General features: G+C 41.1%; 1 protein-coding gene across 1 annotated transcript in view; it reads right to left on the bottom strand.

The window, feature by feature from the left end:
* SPTLC3 (serine palmitoyltransferase long chain base subunit 3) overlaps positions 1 to 16612 on the bottom strand; it is a 132035-nt gene that overhangs the window by 54689 nt on the left and 60734 nt on the right. The window contains exons 5-6 of the mRNA XM_069495936.1: positions 14773 to 14897; positions 12687 to 12780 (exon numbers count right to left, since the gene is read on the bottom strand). Of these exons, the coding sequence (XP_069352037.1) occupies positions 12687 to 12780; positions 14773 to 14897 (219 nt within the window). The remainder of the gene's footprint in view (positions 1 to 12686; positions 12781 to 14772; positions 14898 to 16612) is intronic.

The following is a 16612-nucleotide window of genomic DNA, read 5'->3' as shown; positions in this document are numbered from 1 at the left end:
AACAATTAGGTTTTTGTTTTTTTCAGATGCCAGAGGCTTTGTAGAAAAAAAAAAATCCTCCCCTCCCCCAACACACCTGATCTTATTGGTTTTGTAAGAAAATTCTGAAAATATGGAAATTAAAATAAAAGAATAAATTTGATGCCATCTAGGCACCCATACACAGCGCTATTGTACAAAGTGGTTGTAAGAGCGTAATGACATACCATGGACTCATAATTACCACAATCTGAACATCGACGATGGCTTAGACATTATTCACCACAAAGTCTGACTCACTGAGGAGGTTTCTTTTGCTCTGTGGGCGCCTGAGAGAATCAAACTGGTTTGGTGGTTATGGATATTTAAGCTGTCTGAAACGAAAGCATGGATGCCACGTTCTGCTGGCTGGTTCAAAGTAGTCCTAGTCTTTCACAAACATGGTAAACTGGATTACTGAATTGCTAAATACCTGGAATAATCCAACTATATGTGAAAACCTATAATCAGGCTTAGGTGACAAATACTCTTGGTGAGTCTGAATCTGTGCCTGTCCTTAATTTCCAAGTCCTAATAATATCAGCAGACTTCCTGGATCCAGGAAAGGTACAGAAACAGTCTTGTGAAAAGAAGGCACAAGGACACAAGGGGGCCAGAATCCTCCCAGAAGGTGGGCTGGGTATAGTTCAAAGAATGTCTTCCTGGAGACAAGTAGCAGACATGTAGCTTTGTTCTCATTTCACTGTAGAGTGACAGCAGTGTTTCTTCTGCCACATGTTCCTCCTTGCTCTTCTCTTGTGCAACCATCCTTTTGCTGAAGGCCTAGATTTAATGTGAGATCTTCCCTCACTACTCATTTCTCAGGGCCTCCCTGTCTTCTGCTTCCAGGGACGGGAAGAGGAGATCGGGGCTGGACTGGCTGCCTCCACTTTCCACGTGCTTCCTTTGTCATTCAAGGCTTCACAAAACCCACCTCCAGCTGCAGTTAGAGACCTCCTGTGGTTCCTTACTCCATGGGCTGCTCACTAAAAATATTTTCATGTCTGCCTACGGTAGGCACGCAGATATTTTATAAATGAAAAGATGCGTGGATGATGAATGAATGCTGCTGTTTACTGTTTCTCATTCCTTCCTCTCCATCTTTATCCCCGCTCCTCTTGTTCCTTCGAATACCCAGTTTCTTCTTTCAAGATTCAGCCCAAATATGAAATAGTTAGCAGAAGGTACTTAAATAACTGTGAACGATGATGAAGAAATTATTCTGACTTTTAAGTTGGTGGTGGGGAGGACTGCCCCTTTGTTTAGCATTTAGGGGAAAACAAAATCATAATGGCCAACTTTGGCAAGAAAAACAATGATTTTTCTGAAAGTCACACTGATGGGGTATCTTCCCCCACAAGATGACTGAGGGCATTTTTGGTGCACTGAAAATTTGGTGCCTTTAAGTTTAATATAGCAGATTTGGCAAAAGCTCGGGTTCAAGTTTTCTTGATGGCTCTGTAAATACGTGGGCAGGTGCTGCATGGCCTTTGGCAGGTCAACATGGCCTCTGGCAAGTCAAAGCAACAAGGTGATCTTCTCAGAAGAGTGCAAAGCACAGCTGGGAGCAGAGGAGTTTGAGGGTAAAGTAGGTGCGAGGGCAGGGCCTGCCTACCCTGAGGGTATGTGTATGGTCATAGCAACAACTTCTGATCTTGGAGACATGAGATACAGGACAGGCAGCCTAGAACATGGGGACGGGGTGTCCCATGCACTCAGGCTCTGGGCCAGAGGCAGCATGTGGGACTCTGATCCTCAGGGAGGAGCCTGTGGAACAAGACAAACTACTGAGACGGGATTCCCTGAGTGAGTGGGGTCAGTACAGGAAGGTGAGACCCAAGTCAGGGAACCGTGTGGGAGCCCCGTGGTCAGAGTTTCAGCAAGGTGGGTGCTGGCTGCATCCACCTAACCAAAACCATACAGATGTATGGGAGATGCAGGCTACGAAGTATTGCACGCATCACTGTACCATCTGGGGGAAGCAGAGTGTGGAAAAGGCTAGGAAAGGAGGTAAAAGTACATCGTGCTTAAAAACGGGGACTCTGGAGTCAAACTTCCTAGGTTTAAATAATTCCATCTCGGACTCTTACTAGCTTTAGGTCTCTAAGGAAGTCACTTCCCTTTATGCCTCTGTTTTTTCATCTGTAAAAGGGGATAATAGTAGCAGGTGCTTCCTTGTATAGTTGTGAGGCTAAAATGAGTTAGTGCATACAAAAGGCTCATTATAGTAAGGGCTCAATATTGTCAACTATGGTTAAAAGATAGGGAGGCAATCACTGTATTATTAAACAACCTGGTTTAGGAGCCCAAGTTGGACCTTGAAATCAAAAGGGTGGTGGCTTACAAAGTAGTCTAAGCCTGTGGTCCCCAATCCCTGGCATCCGTACAGCAGGAGGTGAGCAGCAGGCAAGCCACACTTCATCTGTATTTACAGCACCTCCCATTGCTCGCATCAGTGCATAAGCTCCGCCTCCTGTCAGACCAGTAGCGGCATTAGATTCTCATAATAGTGCGAACCCTACTGTAAACTGCATATGTGCATGCGAGGGATCTAGGTTGTGCGTCCCTTGTGAGAATCTAATGCCTGACGATCTGGGGTGGAGCTGAGGCGGCGATGCTAGCGCTGGGGAGTGGCTGCAAATACAGATTATCATTAGCAGAGAGGATTGACTGCACAATAAATGAAATGTGCTTGAATCATCCTAAACCATCCCCCTCCCATGGAAAAACTGTCTTCCCTGCAACTGGTCCATGGTGTAAAAAAGGTTGGGGGCTGCTGGTCTAGGTGATGCTCGTTGGTTTGACCTTCCATTCAAATGGCCTCAGGAGCCCTTGTTCTGCAGATGAGGCAGCCCTCAAACACTGTTTTCAGAAAACACTGGATTCTTTGTTCTTCCTCCTTTTGGCGTTTCATTGCTGCTAGGTAGAACTTTGGCTCTTCCTTTCCACTTTTTTTTTTTTTAAACCACTCCAAATTCTTGGCCTGCCTGGACCTCTGACCTCATTGGAACGCTCCTAGCTGCAGAGTATGCTTCTCTCCAAACTAGCTTAGGAAACTCTTTGTGACTCACTGGAGAACTGAGGTTGCCTACAGCCCGGCTGCTCCAAGTGTGGCCTCGCAGAGCAGCAGCAGAAGCACCCTGGAGCTGGTCAGGATGCAGAATCTCAGGCCCTCCCCAGACCCGCTGAATCAGTGTCTGCATTTTAACAAGACCCCCAGGTGCCTTGTGTATATATTAAAGCTTGAGAACTATTGTTCTGAAGTCTAGATCATATGCCACTACCAGCAATGAGAGCAGATTCAAGGAAAAGTTAACTTAGTCCCGATTTCCCCCATTTGAAAGAAGATGAAGACCTTTCTAGAGAGTTAAAATTTACCCAGGGTTTGAGGTCTTGTTATACTCAAGGTGTTAATACACCCAGCTCCGAGAAGAGAATGTGTTTACCAAAGGGATACAAGCGCCCCACAGGGGCTCTTGCTCATTTCCTCAAAATGCACCGGGGTCACAGTGGAGAACAAACTTGTTGGTCCCTGGCTGGAGCTGACTCAGTAGCTGAGGCTGTGAAATGGCTGGAGAATCTGTTTTTTGTCACCCAGTGAGCCACAAAGGCTACCTCTGGGTTGGCTATTTCACTGAAGCTGCCTACAGTAGAAACTGCAAGGAATTCTTAATACGTAGCCAGCAAGAATGCAGAGACCAAACTTCAGCATTCTGAGTTGAAATTCAAGCTACTAACAAGATAGGGCTCCATTAGCCATTGCAGTGGATTGATTTTTACATAAGGTGCCACACCTTTCTGGGTCCTCCATATGGCCCAGCAGTAGCTGGACTCAGCTTGTGGTTAACAGTGTTAACAAATGTTGTGCATATCCTGCCCGTAGCCCTCAGCCCAGCTCCTTATGTCAAACACAGGCCACTCTTTGTCCAAGAGTCTTTTTCTGGCTGTGGGAGCAGCCCTAGTAGGGCTGCCTGAGTAGGGAGCAGCTCTGAATCAATCACAAATGGGAACTGGTGGATAAATACTTACTTGCAGCTCCCGAACCCCACAGGTGGGATGGCACTGCGGTGTCTACACTGGCACCACAGTTTCCTAGTAGAAGTGAGGTCCAGTTGTCCACAGTGGTAACGTCCTGGACAACGTACCCTCTATGGGTTGCTTCCCCTTCTCTGTCCCTGTTCCCTGCTCACTTGCTCGTGCTTCCTGGGATCCCTTCCTACGTAAGTGACTTGTACTTACATCCTTGTCTCGGGTCTGCTCCTGGCAGAAACAAACCAAGACAAAAGCGACAGACTTGGCTTTGGTTTTTGACCTGTGCTATTTATCATCTGCATGACCTTGAGCAGATCATTTAATCACTTTGAGGATTAGTCTTCTCTGTAATAAAGTGAAGATAATAAGGAGAACTATGTATCTGGGTTGTTGGTAAAATTATCGGAACTAATTATGTTAAAGGTTCAACACTAGTGAATGCTGAATAGGGGACCTAGTAGTTATGACTTGGTTATTGTCCACATTTACTACCCAGGGAGAACTCAACTATGGTGATAAAAGATTCTGGTACCCAGTTTTGAATGTAGCATCACTATCAATGCACTTCTGAATCCTTTACAGTTTTTTTTTAGGAAGTAGTCTTTTGGTGTTTATTATGATGTTCTGAAGAGGTAAATATACCTTAGGTATATTTTTCGTATACAGAATTCAAAAATTCAGGGGAGAATTCTGATTAATTTATAGTTGCCCTAAATTACAAAGGATATCGACAGGTACTACATAAAAATAGTATCTCTTCTCCTCGAACAGGCAGAGGAGTATTAAGGTCTAAGGAGAGAACATGAGGCAGAGGACAGTCCAGGAGAGAAGAACAAGTTTAGAGTTACAAGAAGTCCCATAATCCTGATGTTTAAGAACATTCCAGTATAGGAGGCCATTCTTAAGAACCTGTATCGCAAGTTAATAGCTTCTATCTGGACTGGTTGTACGTGTCATGCACACACACAAAGGCAAGTTGACATCTGCAGATCCTAAACCATCTCCATATTATCAATCCAATCTATGCGGACGTCTATCAAGGAGTGAGGCATCGTTGTGTACTAGAGCACTGTTATTATCCTGGGAATGGCAGAGCAGGGAGAGAGCCAGCAGCAACCAATGCTCTACATGTTACAACGCCATTTAATTCTTTCCTTCTCCATTCACATTCTTACTGCCCTCACCTCTCAAGAAAGAAGTCACTCAGAGGACCCTGGAAATAACCCTCCTCTCAAGGGGGCTGCTTTTGTGACGTAAATACAATAGCAGGGAGAGTGTGATCATGTTTCAAAGGGGCATTAAACAGGTAGCTGAATGGGAACAAGGGCTTTGTGTACCTGAGAATGAAAGTGTTTTAGTTTCCTATTGCTGCTATAAGAAATTAGCATAAACTTAGTGACTTTGAAATAACACAAACTGATTATCTTACAGTTCTAGAGGTCAGAAGTCTAAAATGGGTCTGAGTGGGCTAAAATCAAGGTGTTGGCAGGGCTGTGTTTCTTTCTGGAAGCTCCAGGGGGAGAATACATTTCCTTGTATTCTTACATGCTTTTTCCAGCTTCTGTGGACTCCTGGCATTCCTTAGCTCATGGCCTTCTTCCATCTTCAAAGCCAGCAATGGCCATTTAAATCTTTCTTACATTGCATTACTCTTGCATTTTGCTTCTCTTTTCCACATGTAAGAAGCCTTATGATTGCACTGGATCCATGTAGATAATCTTTTTAAGGTTAGCTATTTAGCAACCTGAATTCCATCTGCAACCTGAATTTCGTTTGCAAGATAATATGACGTTCACAGATTGTGGGCATTAAGGCATGAACATTTTTGGGGGGAGGGGTGCTATTATTCTGCCTAACATAGAAAACTAAAGAGCAACAGCAGCTCATACGTAATAGAATCCCATGAATTAGATAGTAGACCCTGACCTAGCTGCCCACAATTCTCAATTAGTTGGGAAGGGCAGCATTTATACAGATGATTCCAAGCTTTACCATTGAGCAGTTGTATGATCTTGGACAAGTTGCTTAATACCTTTAAGCCTGAATCTCCTCATTTGTAAACTATTTCCTACCTCATGGGATTTCCCTCAGGGCTAAATAAGTAAATAGGAGAAGGCTATTAGCTCAGCATCTGGCACGAGTGAATTCTCAGTAAGTGCTAGCTGTGGGTATAAAACAAGTACAGCTAACTCTTATTATTAAGGTATAGATAATAACGATTATCCGTTTTACAAGAGTACAAAGGGAAAGCATGAGGAATAAATTACTGAATGTTTAAGAGCTTTGTAAAAATTGGAAGATAAAATTTAACTCGAATTATAATTTCAGCAAAGAATTAAGGAGTTGAAAAGAAATTTTATTTGCAAATAATTTCAAACTTAACAAGAAAATTGTAAGAATAAGAATACCGTAAAGAACACCCAAATACTTGTATCCAGATTCCTCTATTAACACTTTTTCCCACTTGCTTTATCTTCTTATCCCTATATATCTATAGCTGTGTGTGTCTGTCTATGTGTATGTGTGTGTAACAGTTTTTTTCTGAATTGCGACTAAGTTGTATATATCATAACCTTTACCCTTAAATAATTCAGTGTGTCTTCCCTAAGAATAAGGGTATTTATTCCCTGATTGGACTACAGCTAGAGGCAGCAAACTTTTCCTATAAAGAGGCAAAAAGTAACATTTTAGGCTTTGTGCGTCACATATGTTCTTACTTGCATATTCTTCTTTGTTCTTTATATGGTCCTTTAAAAATGTAAAAAGTATTCTTAGCACATAGGCCATACATTGTCTATACCTGAACTAGAGTATAGTTATCCACTTAACACTGATACACTACTCTTATCTACTATTATCTAATCTACAGCCATCTTCCAATTTTGTGAATTGGCCCAGTAATTTCCTTTATAGCATTTTCCCAGCCCTTTCAGAATCTAGTCTAGGACAAGGCATTGCACTTAACTGTCACAGATTTAGTATCCTTTAATCTAAACCATCTATCAATCATCTCAACAGAACCTCCAAGGGAAGACTAGTGAATGGTAGAATTTAGGCTGCATTCCAAACATAACAAATGCAGGATAGAGAAAAACTGTAAGAGACACTGCTTTGGGGATAGACAACCTTTGCAATCTTTAAGTATTGTTTTTCTATCAAATGCTGATTAAATTAACTCAAAGCTTGTATCCCTGTTTCCATCTCCACTGGGCATATGGGAAGGCAAGTAAATGTTCTGAGAAGAACCAGGTCATCCTGGGAACAGCAGGGCACGAAGCAGAACTCCCAGGCACATTTTGTTTCTTCTTGAAGTATATACCTTCTTAGATTGTATACACATCCTGTTGGCACTACATTAACTGACCAAGGCCTTATTTTTCAGCCTTTTCTCCAGTAGTTCAGCCCCACACTCAGGCCATGCTGGAAGTCTTGCTGCTCTCTGTACACTCCAGATTATTCTATTTGAAACATCCTGTTCCTCTTCCCTAATTAGAATTTTTTTAATCCTTCTACTGCAAATATCATCCATTTTATGCAATCCCAAGGGTGAAATGACCTCTTCACTCTTCTGGGATATCATAATGTTTTCTACTATCCCTAGTGACATTGTTGATGACAATTATGAGGACAATGATAATAGTAACATGGCAGCTATAAATAATACAATGGTTTCCATTGTCAGGCATTGTGCTAAGCACTTTATATGCCTCCTCCAATAATAGTATGAATTAGCTATCATAATCATCCTCATTTTGTGGACAAGGAAATTGAGATCCAGAAGGCTAAGTAATTTGTCTAGGACCACAGGCTAATAACCCATAGAATGAGGACACAACTGCTTGGGTCAAAGGCTGTACTTTGTTTTTAAATATTGAATCAATGGTTTTAATTTTATATATGCTGTATTATGACAATTATATTTTTAGACAAAATTTATTTATGGGGAAATGTACAGATCTTAAGGGTGCAATTCAATGAATTTTAATAAGAATGTAGCTATCACTCCAACCAAGATATCAGAAAGTTCTTTTATGCTTCTTCTCACCAATCCCCTCTTCCCAAACCAGAGGCAAGCATTGCTCTAGTTTTTATCACCATAGATTATTAATAGTTTTGTTTTCAGATTTACTAAAATGAACTCACACAGTACATATACTCTTTTGTGCCTGGTTTATTTCACTCAAAATAATTAAAATATTTTTTTGAGAGTCAGCCATGTTATGTATAGCAGCAGCCTGTTCCGTTTGTATTGTAGAGTAGTATCCTATTGTAAGAGTAAGTCACAATTATTTTCCACTTTTCTGTTGACAGACATTTGGGTTATTTCCAGCTTTTAGCTATTATGAATAAAGCTGCTATGAATATTCTGGTACAGGCCTTTTTGCAAACATACATTTTCATTTCTATTGGGTAAATATCTAGATGTGGAGTTTCTGGGTCATGGTACAGGGGAATGTGTAGTTTTGTGAGACTTTGCCAAAGAGTTTCCCAAAGAAGTTGTACCATTTTATATTCCTCTGCCATGAGTGAGAGTTCTAGTGCTTGCATATCCTTGCTAACATTTGGTGTTGTCATCTTTTTGATTTTAGCTATTTTTGTGGGTGTGAAAAGGTACAGTGGCCAGAGTCTGCATTCAGAACCACTGCTTGATCACCAAGGCTCTTTTCACTTTATACAATTATTGGCATACATATCTGCCTCTCCTACCAGATTGTATGCTCTCATATAGCTAAGATATTACATTATAATTTTTATAGTCCTCCAAAGACCTAACATAGTGCCTGAATCAGAACAGGTGTTCAATGAATCCTCAGTAAATTTTGGCTTGGAACAATTTCTTTGCATTTTTTTACTCCATTTGCAAACTTTAGATCAAGAGTATAAAAGAGCAATGAGGGGAAGAGTGAGGATAGTTAATATGGCATTGTATCTGGGGATATATCTCAGGGCACACTGGCAAGATTCAGGGACAGCTTAGATTAAGGGAGGTTAGAAAATAAGATCCTAGGTTTATATGTCTCATTATACATCATAATCATATTGGGAGCTCTGAAAAAAATGCAGATGCCTTGGCTCCAACCCAGATATTTGGATCCAGTTGGTCTGGAGGTGGACACAGTCATCAATCTTTTACAGATGTTCCCTAGATGCCTCTATTGTGCAACTAGCATCATAGTCCACTGACCACAGTAGAATCAAGTGAAGAAATGCGAGGTTAACATTGACAGTAATCCCATTCATTTGTTCCAAATAGATAACAACCTGACTATGTCTCCCTCCAGAATTGAGATTATCCTATTTAACCATATATGTGGATAGAACTACAGTTGAATACAGTTGTCAACTATCCCCTTTGACCTTTCCCATGTAGACAGAGCCTTTGTTCAGCAATCATCTGTCATGGTAAAGAATCAAAATGGCACAGTACACTTGGGCTAACACCAAAGGCATTTTTTGTAGTCTCTTAATAAACTTATTTCTCGAAGCCATAAATAATGTTGACTCAAAACATGAATTCCCAACACTGCCAAAATAATCTGAGTCTAGATATGACAGTCAATAATACATCCAACAGAATTGGAGGAATTTAACTTGGCTGATCAAAGACTAAAGCCAAGATTGAGTGTTGATACAAAATTAATAAATGAGGCCAATGTATTTTGAATTGACATTGAGCTAGATGTCATAGTAGTTGAGCTATAAGTCTGAGGTGCCCATAGTCTGGTTCTTCCAGAGGGCCTGCCCCTGAACTTCACTCCAGAGCATTCATCTTCACACAGATGCTGAAACAGGTTCAGTAAGGCATAGCCAGACCTCACCCCACTTGGTGAGAGCAGTAGATTCTTCATTTGAACAACTCTGCAAGTTAGAGGAGGAGGTTCACTTTAGAACACTCCCGTGTACTTTGTTTCCTCCCCAGAAGACAATTGTCCTTTGGTTTGAGATTGCTAGGAGGTGGGTAGAACAGAACAGAAATGATTCTTCCTCAGTTCTCCATCTGTCTCCTCCTCATTTTAATCTTTGTTATCTTCTTGGAGGATGGAGGGGAGAGGCAAGGAAGGGGAACAGCGAAAAGCAAAGGGGAAGTGAAGGCAGGAGAGAAACGGGACAGGAGGGAAGAAAGAGAAAACACATGTGCCCACACACAGAAAGAAGGGAGATTTCAATAACAATAATGAATTAGTGTTCTGCTTTTGGCTGGTATCCATTGCTAGAGAGCTGGTGTTCCCCTTTGGGGGTGTCCTTTCAGTTTGATTCTCTATACTTCCAGAGTTCTTTCACTGATTCCTTCCCATCTGGAGCAGCTGTTACTTCTTCCTTTGGACTTTCGTTTAGATAATGACATGCCCAGTTTAATCTCTGAGCCAGTAGGTGGTGCTTGTGGGCAGGAATCAACCACACCCTGTATGATGAGTCAGTAAATGCAGTGGCAGGATCTCCCTGTCAGTAGGCCGCACTTGTCAGGAGGAACAAGCTGCAGTGTTGTTTCTGGGTCCTGTAACCAGCTCTCCTTCCCTTGGAGAAGCACCCTAGTGCCTCAGGTGGTGCATGGGGCCCTGAGACTTCCAAGTGTGTCCTTATTCTCCACCTTAGCAGGGGCCAGTGGGGGAGTGAGGCTGGGTGGGGCTGGGTTGGGTGAGCCTGCCCTCAAGCTCCATAGATGCTTTTAGCAGGGGTCAAAGGTCTGTTCCCTGCCTCTGGCCAAAACTGTCAGGGAGGGGCTGAAGTGGCCCCACTCAACCAGAAAGTATGGGTGTGGAGGCGGGGCTGTCTGAGACCCATAGTCTGGCAGTCTGGAGCAGGCCTCACTCCTTTCCACCCTCCCGTATTCTGTGGTTTTTCCTAGGGCCTCTGCTTGCCAGCAGGCAGGACCTCAAGCCAGCTGAGCTCCTATGACTGGGATGCAGGCGGAGGTTTCCTGCCCAAGATCCCAGCCTGAGCTGGGAGTGTGGCCTTCCAATGGGAGGAGGGTTGCCTCTGGAGCACAACACAGCTAGGACCCACTCTGATCTGCCCCTGTAGGCACACATACCTCAGTAGACTAATTCACAAATATCCCCTCTGTGCCCCCGGGCAATGTGATGGAGACCTGGGTGTAAGGGATGATCTGGCCTGCAGGCCCTAGAGAACAATCCCTGACCATGACAGGCAGAAGAATGCTGGTCCCAAGTCACCCACGGGGTGCCCACGCTGGATCAATGTCCCTCTGCCTTGGGATTTGCCCCACTCTGCTGGAGTCACGGGGCAAGCAGCACCAGGAAGGGCCGGTGGGTAGGGAGCTCACAGTCTGAGCACCCCTCAGTCCACTGCAGGGGCCCAAAAGGAAAGGTCTGAGCCCCATTCCCTCTGGGTGTCTCCAAATAGTGGTTAAATTGTCTCGTAAGAGGAATCCTGAGGAGTTGAGGCCCCCCAGGGAGGACAAAGGCAATATGGTGCCTGCTGACTGGCTGGGGTCTATGGGGCTGGAGGTGCCCTGAGGGAGCTGGGAGCCTGGTGCCGTGTCTGCAAGAGGCTCTCTGCTCACTGGCGGCAGCCGTCTCTGGGCTGGTGTCTGAAGGTCTCTCCAACAGCTCGGGAGCCCACCAGCAATCCGAGAGGAAGGGAGGGAAATTTTAACCACTCCACCTATCCTTCTTGCTGGTCTCCAAGCCTTTCTCATAGAGCTTAATCCCTGCCCTATGCCTTTCTCCTTCCAGTTCTGCTCCACAACCTCTTCCTGTGGAGTCTCCTGTAGGTTCAGGCACCCTTCCTTCCAACCCTCATCTGATTTATGTTTGTCTGTTTGTTTTTTTCTCTTTCATCTAAAATTTCTCCTTCTTGCAGAGATGCTCTCGCTGGAGGTGCTTCTCGTCTGCCATCTTGCCTCCCTCCTCACAATAATGAATTAGAATCAAAACTTTTGAACTGGGGTGTTCCTCACACATCGTACAGTTTGACACCCTCATTTTACAGATGAGGGAACTAAATGCAAAAACGGGTACAGGATTTACACAAAGTGACACAACGGTCAGGGGCAGAGCTGGACAAGAGAACTCAGGTGTCCACCTACCCCCTACCTCCTTCAAAATGTTTCCTGATACTTTCCATGCTGCCTTGTCAAGTCCCTAAACAAAAAATACCCTTCTGCCTCCTCCTCACCACCCAACCACACGACCCGGAGCCTGAAAGGACCTTTCAATGACGTTTTGGTGGGTGGGTATCTGAGCATTCTGTGGGTGGGCATAGTGAAAGGAGGCATTATACTAAGGAACAAGCTCACTTTATACCTAAATATAAAACAAAGCTTACGTCTTCAAACTTTCCAAGACAGAGTTATAGAAAAGAAAGAGTTATAACACTTCCGATAATTAAATGGCAGCCCTAAGAGATCAATCATGTCTTCAGAGGCCATATTGCAAGACCACTAACGGTGACATTAATGTGTTTGGGTTACACTTAACAATCTGGATGTTTAATGCAATTCAACCATTTGTTCCAGGTCACCAGAGGTTAACAAGCCAGTAGTGAACATAAACACAATTGTTTCATGAGGCTACATTGCCAGTTTTGAAGAGCAAGAACAAAGTCCCATCAATAATCTTTACTTGTTTCTAGGAGCAAGTTGGTACACGTTGAATAAACACACTGATACTCACTGTTGTGTTTGAAGATCCTTATGGTTGCACCCGAGAGTCGGGCCCCAAGCACAAGAGATGTGTGGTTTAACTCATCACTTAAAATGAGGCATCCCTGTGCAGAAAACAAGCACACAAAACACAAGCCAATAAAGAAAATGAAGGAAAAACAACTTGTGAGAACAGGAAGACACTCGAAAACCTATAACACAGGCTCCTGAAACCCTCTCTAATTTTAAAAGGCCGAGAGTTTAATCTGACATCTATATGGATATAATCCTATATAGCAATTAAGCTGATGGAGATGGCAATCATACTGAGAGTTTACATATTTAATGCAACATTTATGTATGGATTTCAGCAGAGAAGTTCATCTAAGATCTTGGTTAAGTACCAAGTAGAGTCTAAAGGATTGATCTTTGAGATGAAAACCGATATATTTTGGGGTGAGTTACGGTCTTGCTGGGAGTCTTCAATCCCATGCTGGATTATTTAATATTTGGGATGGATTTGGTTATTCCTACTCAAAGGGAGAGTCTTTTGTGCAGGACATTTCAAGCTCTTGCTTTCTGATTCTTTCTCTGCTGTATTAACATCCCACATAGATAGAAGCATCACTGCTTTGCAGTTAAACACTTAGAATTTGGGAATGTATGGATGGTGATTCAGTCTGAGATAAGTGGATACAGACAATCTAACTTACTGCATACAAATAACTGTTTGAAGTTATTTTTCGTTTTTAATGTAAAAATTTCTAAATTGTAAAACAGTTTAATTTTACCAAAAACGTGAAGACAAATTTTTCTTCTGTGGCCACACAGAGTCTTTTTTTCCCTTATATTTTGGTAATTTAACACATGATGTGTTTAAGTTTTTGAGGCAAGAGCAAGAAAAACTTCCCATATCTTTATACTGTAGAAATGTATGTGCATATTTAAAATTTTTCTGTCAAAACATTTGAGAGTTATTTGTAAACCTCACACCTCATCTATACATTCTTTATCGTATATCTCCTAAGAACAGGACATTCACCTACAAAAATCACAAGGCAATGATCACATCCAAGAAGTTCAATATTTATATGATACTTTCCATCTAATATGTAGTTCAACCTCAAATTTCCCCAATTGTCCTAATAATGTCTTACTGCCTTTTAACAATGTTATCTTTCCTTCTATATTCTTCAATGCGGAACTCAATCTAAGATCATACATTTCATGTAGTTGTCATGAGTCAGATTTTTTAAAAAATATAAATTTGATTATTGCACTTGGTCACTTACAAGGAACCAACCAAAATTCCTATTCTTCTCAGAAACAATTTCAGAAACTCTGGAATAATTTATATTGTAAGGCTTTTTGCAATTTGTCACCTGCCTTCATCTCTAGTCTCTCCTTCAAGCACTATCTTATGTTCTAGTTCCCCTAAACCTATGTACTTTACACATGCTGTTCCCATTTCTTTGTCTTAAGGAAGTAGTTTTCTTACCTGTTAAAATTCTGTTCTCATGTCACTATTTTTTTGCCCCGACTTTGCAGACCTTCTCAGGAACAGGTTGGGGCAACTCTTTTGTCCTTCCTCATCTAGGTGTATGCCTTTGTTGTGGTATTCATCCTGTTTAGTGTATTATTTCCCCTCTTACACTGTAAACTACATAAATCTACAAGGCACACGTCTTGTTCATCTTTGTATGTCCTGTATCTTGCCTCATATTAGGACATTGTAGATTCTCAATAACTGGTTTATTGGATAATGAATGAATAACATAGGAAAAATGGTTTTTTTTTAAATAAATGCTTAATAAATATTTGCTACATTGCTTATGGGGATTCAGGAGCCAAAAAATTTGATTGATTTCATTAAAATATCATCAAAGATGAATTTTGACCCACATCTAGATGATCTAGGGCTACAATTATATAATCAGTAATATCATGATGAAGAGATTTGCTGGACTACGCTAGCACATTTATTGAAAAATCCAGATATCCAATTTGTTTCTCCTACAAAAAGGACCTTCTCAGCCATACTTCTAACAAGGACCCACTCAGAGTTATAATTCTTAGGAATGATACAATAGAAGACAATTACGTTAACAAATTCTCACCTTTCCAACTAGTGCAGGGATATTCATTGAGTTAGTGGCAAATCCCATCCCAAAGACCATAGCTGCTTCTACATTCAGGAACTTAGCCACAAGGTCCTCCAACTCCTGGTGCTTATCCAAGGTACCTGCACATGAAATTATAGGAGTGAGCCTTCTCTTTTCAACAAGCCCAATATTGAAAACCCAGATTCCAGTACATACACATCACCAAAATGAAAACTCAAGTTCCAGTACATACACATTACCAAAAGACCTGCACAAGCCTGTGCATAGCAGGAATATTTGTCATTCCCCCGATCTAGAAACAAGCCAAATGTTCATCTACTGTAGAATGGATGAATAAAATGTGTGGTATTTATACCAGCACTGAGAAAGAACAAACCACCGTTCCACACAACAACGTGGATAAATCTCACAAATATGTTGGTGAGTGAAAGAAGTCAGACATCTGAAAGAGCACAGGCTGTGTAAGTCCATTTATATAAAGTCTGCAAACAGACGAAATGAATAAATCTATAGTGTTAGAAGCCAAGATAGTGGTTACTTTTGTTAGGAGCATGAGAAAGGTTTTGAGATTCTCGTGACTGTTCTGTTTCTGAATCTGGGTGCTCGTTACACAGGTATGTTTGCTTTGTGAAAATCCATTGAGCTGTATACTTATGAGTGGTGCACTTTTCTATCTGTATTTTATAATGCAATGAAATTTCCAAAAAATACCACAAATCTTCTCTCTTCCTACTCTACATCCCACAAGTCATTAATTAAATTATAACCTGCTCGGAGGTTCCCTATACCTAAATGCCAACAGATCCTATGATTTCCATAGATACAAATAAAACTAGTTATAATTTACTGAATCTTTGGAATGTACTAGATATTGTGCTAAGCCTGCTATTTAGGTTATCTCATTGAATCTTAGGAACCCAACAATGCAGATATTATTACTTTACAGATGAGAAAATTGAAACTTAAAGAGGTCACAGATAAAAAACAAAAGAAATAATCTACTTTAAATCCAAGGTTTATGTTCTTACCTTTCTATCACCTTTTACATTCTTGAGCTCTGACCTTTCCTTAAACATAATCCCCTCATGCTTGCTGGCAGCAAATGTTGATGCTTCACATGTTTTGTTTGATATCACTTGAACTTCTAGATCAGCATAGTCCAATATGGTAGCCACTAGCTACATATGGTCAGTACAGTGGAGGAACTGAATTTTTAATTCTATTCAATTTTAATTAATTTAACTTCTAAAACTACAGCACTCTATAATATTTTCTACTAGACACAAATTTATTATTTTGATAGGATTACATTTTACATTAACCATGGAAAATTTAGTGTCTGAATGTAGGTGTGCTGTAAGTGTAAAATAGGTATCATATTTTGAAGGCTTAGTACAACAACAAAAAGAATGTAAAATAGTACACTGATTTTTTTGTACTAATTACATGTTTAAATAATAATTTGGATATAGTAGTTTGAATAAAATGTATTATTAAATTAATTTTACTTTTTTTCACTTTTTAAATGTGGCTATTGGAAAATTTAACATTATATGTGTCTTGCATTATATTTTTATTGGGCAGTGCTGTCTAGATGGTACATTTAACAGAACAGAAAAATGTACAAGTGGAGAGATGTAATTTGCATCCAAAGAATGTAGGAGCAGTTGCTCAGATTTAAGTTAGAGGAGTATTTTTAGCATATTTAGGGCCATTATAAACATGCCTCCTTCAACCTAAGGGTCAACATATTTTACCATAAGGGTCAACATATTTTACTATACAGAGTGTGATATCACAATTTTATTTAAGTTGATATAGTAGCTTCCTTACT

This window comes from Eulemur rufifrons, chromosome 20, assembly GCF_041146395.1.
Source record: "Eulemur rufifrons isolate Redbay chromosome 20, OSU_ERuf_1, whole genome shotgun sequence".
NCBI lineage: Eukaryota > Metazoa > Chordata > Mammalia > Primates > Lemuridae > Eulemur > Eulemur rufifrons.
This window is presented reverse-complemented; position numbering and strand designations above follow the sequence as displayed.